This window comes from Perkinsus marinus, assembly GCF_000006405.1.
Source record: "Perkinsus marinus ATCC 50983 genomic scaffold scf_1104296937140, whole genome shotgun sequence".
NCBI lineage: Eukaryota > Perkinsozoa > Perkinsida > Perkinsidae > Perkinsus > Perkinsus marinus.
In genome coordinates this window covers 1-5,516 of record NW_003213889.1, presented here as the reverse complement: position 1 = coordinate 5,516, position 5,516 = coordinate 1, and the positions used below count along the sequence as shown (strand labels likewise).

At 48.9% G+C, this 5,516-nt stretch overlaps 2 protein-coding genes across 2 annotated transcripts; both read right to left on the bottom strand.

The window, feature by feature from the left end:
* Positions 1 to 805: 805 nt before the first annotated feature.
* Positions 806 to 1,250, bottom strand: Pmar_PMAR023268 (hypothetical protein; the record flags this gene model as incomplete). Its single annotated transcript, XM_002783102.1, has 2 exons — positions 806 to 948; positions 1,223 to 1,250. The coding sequence occupies 2 exons, from the start codon at positions 1,248 to 1,250 to the stop codon at positions 806 to 808; spliced, it is 171 nt and encodes a 56-aa protein (XP_002783148.1).
* A 756-nt stretch (positions 1,251 to 2,006) lies between these two features.
* Positions 2,007 to 5,480, bottom strand: Pmar_PMAR023267 (axonemal dynein gamma heavy chain, putative; the record flags this gene model as incomplete). Its single annotated transcript, XM_002783101.1, has 5 exons — positions 2,007 to 4,631; positions 4,682 to 4,852; positions 4,904 to 5,126; positions 5,178 to 5,381; positions 5,452 to 5,480. The coding sequence occupies 5 exons, from the start codon at positions 5,478 to 5,480 to the stop codon at positions 2,007 to 2,009; spliced, it is 3,252 nt and encodes a 1,083-aa protein (XP_002783147.1).
* Positions 5,481 to 5,516: the final 36 nt, after the last annotated feature.

Sequence of the window (5,516 nt, the reverse complement as noted above, 5' to 3'; positions counted from 1 at the left end):
TATTTCGACGAGTAGTCATTCAGCTGTGTAAAGAGCAAGGCTAAAAGGGAGTTAAATCTGCCTAGGAGTAAGTTTTGTGGTTTGCAGAGATACAATCACCAACCTCTGTTTCGTACGAAACCACTCAACTCTGAGCTCGATGGCTGCTGTTGTTCAGCTCGCCCATCAATTGTCTACAGTTATTTCTCGATGAGATGGAGATTCTGTTCTTGATTAAAAAGCAATCATATCTTGAGTTGGAGTTTAGGTCCGGCATTTTAGCAGTGTAATGGAGTATAATGAGCGGAAGCAGAGATGTGTCCAGGGACCCATAGACTTATTTGTTCCCGCTGTAGACTATGTGGCCGATAACTTCACTATCAGAGTTTCACCACTCCTCCCTCCTCTTCCTATTCCGAGAGCATTCAACTTCTCTGACTCGCGTGATACCGACCACCTTTGAGATAAAGCATTGGCCGATTGGGGACGATCAAACGGCGAAGCCTTTGATTCCTATACATCTCCACTACTGCCCTAACCAAAGCCTACGGACAGCATCGACACACTCGTGTTCAACCAGCCCTTGTGACGCCGGTTGTGACACGTGCAGGACCAGCCCCGTTCATTGCAACCTATTTGAGACCCCATCTTCGTGGGGCGGAGAGAACGAGTTGCCATCAGTTATTCCGGGGTTTGAGTCAGCCGACGCTACACCCTAGATGATAAGAGCGGCAACAACAAAGGGTCGTTGAGAACTAAAGCCTTGCGCGTTCTTAAGCTTAGCAGGTTTGGTGGAGCACTGATTGCGCCAACTCAAATGTGACGCCTACTGGGACCTCGTACCAGACCGTTTCGACAACATTCGTGGACGCATTGTTCCGCCCGCAATGGTCTCTCTCATGCTGCAAAGTCTCTGTCTGATGGCTGTGGCCAGCGCTATGGCCAGTTCCGTAACCACACCACCATGTCCTACGACTACTAGAGCTCCTACCACACCACCATGTCCTACGACTCCTAGAGCCCCTACCACACCACCATGTCCTACGACTACTGGAGCCCATACCACACCACCATGTCCTACGACTACTAGAGCTCCTACCACACCACCATGTCCTACGACTCCTAGAGCCCCTACCACACCACCATGTCCTACGACTACTGGAGCCTCTACCACACCACCATGTCCTACAACTACTAGAGCTCCTACCCCACCACCATTTCCTACGAGTACTAGAGCTCCTACTACACCGCCATTCCCTCCAACTACGCATCAGCACTCAGACACCAGTCTCTACGGTGACTCCGACACCTGCCTTCAGTACGACTGCGAGACCTGCTCCTGCCACCACAACGCCCAGTAGTCATTCGCCTGTTGTCTACGGTTTCATAAATGCAATCATATTCGCTATCCTTTGCACCTTATCAGGGCTATAGATTGCCCTTATTCAATCATCGAGCTTCAAATTTATGAAGACGGTTCAGCTGAAACGAGTCAATACTTGTCCGGCCCTCAGCTTATCTTTGAGGTTTTTTTTGTGGGAGGTGAGTCCCAAAGGGTTAGGGGCTTACCAGGGGATATTTTCTACTCGTATTATCCAGTTTAGACTAAACTGTCTGGTCATATCAGACCTGTTGTTGTGTTGTGTTGCAGTCGTTTATTGGTTGCCATGGATTTATCTCCGGAAAATAATCTCACAAAAGCCGTGCTCTTCACCGCATCACACATATCCCTTATCTATTTTATACCTATATCTAGTATATACCATTATCTATTGATAGTAATTATATAAATGAAATGTCTAATCCAGAACTACGCTATTCACACGACTCCGATGAGAGAGACAGATTGTATGGAAGCTTCCCTCGCATCAGAGCAAAGATCCCTCACTACAAACAGAAAACTTTAAATCTCCAATTTTTACCCAAATCGCCTTCAAATTAGCAGTAGACTACTCGCAAGCCAAGAACAACCAATTTTAGGTTAACATTACGACGTCATTCACATGTTGTCATGGCACCATTCACACTTATTCAGTAGCACACAACAAGCACACCCCTCGGAGCTTCCAATGACTCGGATGCACATCAGTCTTCAGGTTCAAGCGGAATAGCAAATACCGATCATTGCGTTTAGGGTACTTGTATACCGCGCAGTCATATGGACCATATGGACCATACTCACCACCTCTTGCCTTCCTATCCTTCATAGTCACCGCTGTCACATAGATCGCTGGCATAGTCGTAAACAGCTTCTTGGGTTCGGACTCGTCCAATCGACCGTCTTGGCGATTCCACCGTGCACCTTCGATGAACAGTCCATAGATATTCTGACCTTCATCTGGGACATCCTTGACTCTCTCCAGGTCGTAGGAGAGCACCTCAGTATGGGTAACGACATCATCCAGGGCCCATTGGTCCTTCTTGTGCTGTCGGGTCACTTCCTGTCTCATACCAGTGAGGAACCCTTGGGCGTTCAGGAAGCCCGTGAGCCAATATCCCTTCATAGCACCTCTACCACTCTCGAGCCATGTGCCCAGCTGATTCACTCTATCTAATAAACCCGTGAACCATGCACCCAGGGTGGGCATGAGCCAGCTTATTTCCGCCCCTGATGGGTCATGGGTCCACCTCCTCGGCAAACGTGCGTCGAATATCATATTCAAGTCCTCGAGCAGATCCGGTGTCATCACGACAGTGCCCTCAATAGCCATGACCAATGACTGCAGATTATTTCGAACAATGCCTATCACTCTTTGGATCCTCTGGAGCTCCTGGAACAGGAAAATGTTCAACGGAGCTGCGAATCCCTTATCGGGAGTATTGGGTGGCCCCTTCAGTTTGGTTATCTGCGACCTGAAGATTTCCTCGACAAAATCAGGAGGAACCTTGGAGAGCACTTCGTTGGCCTTATCCTTCACGATTTCATCGCGACTCTTTCCAGAACCTCCACCACCCTCCTTCGGCAGAGTCTCCTGAATAGTAGTGAGCATCATCGAAGCCTCCAACTGTCTATAAGTCAGATCAGCATTGGTGTGCAGTCCGAAGATGAGCGGCGAGTCAACCGCTGGGACCTTGTCAATGTGCTCGCGGTACTGCTGAATTTCGAGACCTTCAGGAATAGTGTACTCGTGATCACTAGGGTAATTATTGAAGGAGAATGTTTTCTGGAAGACCTCATCACAGAACCACTTAGCTGCGTAGGTATTGAATAGCTCTCTATCGAGGTCATCAGTAATCCTACCACCATACTGTACCTCAGCGACCATATACTGGGTAGTTGTCCAACTCAAAGGCTGACCCACACTAACCGTGGTAGAGAGATGTTTCTCCAAGAACAGGAGACTGGCCTCTAAGTCCGAATTATTGAACTCGTATGGCACACACCACCCTATGGGGCCGAACTTTCTCCTCTCCTGAACTACAGAGTGCATAAAGGACATCACATAGACCAGGCAACGCCACTTCTCGTGATCAATCTTGTCTAGGAGCTCCTGTGAGACCATCGTCGTATAAGTACGAGACAGGCCAGCTTGCAGCCCCATTGGTGGCTCGAGCGTGACTTTGATCGCCATTTGCAGCAAACCAATAGGGAATAAGTTGGTGATCTCACATGTGATCCAGAGTCGGAAATCCTCAGCAATCTCCGGCGTGCGTGTGAGGATATCTTCCATCTGATTCATGAAGCCCAGACCCAAGTGACAGTTCTGTAAGATGACCCATGTCCCAGCTAGGAAGCCATTCTTCATCTTCTCCCAAGCGATAACCTCTTGTCCCTCACCCATGGACACCTTATCCGTCGGGAATTTCTTTTTCTTCTTTGCTATGTCGTCGATCATAGATGTGGGATCACTTCCAGCGCTCAACAAATACAACACGGGTTTACGGTTCTGGGACTCACAGTAGATCGAGTCGATACTATCTGTGACCGGTGCCGTGTACTTCGGATCGAGCTGTTTATTGATGAACTGCGCAGCAGCGATAGTCGTCCTGTCCTCTCTGATGCATCTCACAAGACACATTCGAAGGAAGAACCCAATGTTCCTATCCATATTCAGCCGCTCCTCGTAGTCCGGCACCGGGCATCTCTCGGGCTCGTTCTCGTCATACCACACTCTCCACGCGGCTTCATTTCGACTAATGAAATCAGGCAGCTCCCGGAAGAACAGCAGCTGCTCCTTGCCAAAGGAGTGCCGCGATAGCTGCAGGACGTTGAGCCAGACCTTATCCACCATCCATCGATTGGGGTTCGATCTCTCTGACTTCACGTCCAGGTCCGAGCCACCTTTCAAGAAGAGCCCAACATCGCCCTGAGTGAGCCTACCAGCGACAACCATTATCTTCATAGTCACCATCAACTTGAACATCATCTTATCCCTCTCAAAGAGGCCACGATTCATGTACCGGTAAATCTGGTAGGTAAGATAGTCAATAATCTTGTCAACGCGTTTCATGGTCGGCTGGCACTTCTCCGAATTCTTCACAGAGATGTCGAACTGCTCTAGGAACTGGATAAGGGAGCAGTTGTACATCCAGCCTGTAGGCTGCAAAGTAATGGGGTTCGACACCAACGTCATATCAGTGACACAGAAGTACATAACCGAGCCACGTGTCGCTACTGACCGGTACTGTTCTCGCTTTTGGTTGATCTCAATCTGAGACAGAATGCATCTTGCAGCAAGTCATTCGGTGCCAGCTACCCTACCTTCTTTTCCTCGGCATCCATAAGCTTCTGCTCAACCTCCTTGGCCTTGGCCTTCGTATTGGCAAGCACTTCGATGAGCTCAATATCGTCCAATAGATTGCCACTCGAGTTCGATAGACGCTCCAACAGTTGCTTGTCCAACAACTGTAACGACTTCGTATTATTTGTCACCTACAGACGCCGAATACATCATCATCACCAGCCCTACCATCGCAACCCCACTTCTTCCATAAGAGCCGCAAGACTATCTTCAAGGCTCTTCTGTTCCATGCCAAGTACTCTTCCAAGGAGCTGCTGTTCCAAGCCTTTCAGTGTGACCGTGAAGTCAATGACCGTACACTTGGCAGACAGCTCTGGCGAGAAGTGCGGGTTTGGTAGACGTGAAGTCATATAGAGGACAAAGGCTGGGTTGTAGTCCATGTTCTGGTCCGAGACGTTTATGTATCTGTTGCAGCAACCGAGTCAAGATCGATCACCATAGCTACTCCAAGGTTACAGATTCTTGCCCTTTTTCACGATAGCCTTCTCCAGGACAGGATCGAGAATGGGATCGATTTCCTCTTCAACATTCTCGAGGATCAGACACAGTCCTTCACCCATTGTGAACTCCAGTTGGTCCTTCAGTCTCGGATTCGACAGAGTCGATACACACTGTCCTGGTGCCTTGGCGACTCGATCACTTTCCCTACTCTTGATCCACCTGAAAGACATCAAATGTAGATCCTGTGACGGAAGCCAGAACATCCTCGTGAGCATCTCCATCTGACTACCTTAGGGCTTGTCCTTGTGGATCAACCATGAGAGGATATCGGCTAGATCGAGTGACCATGATGCC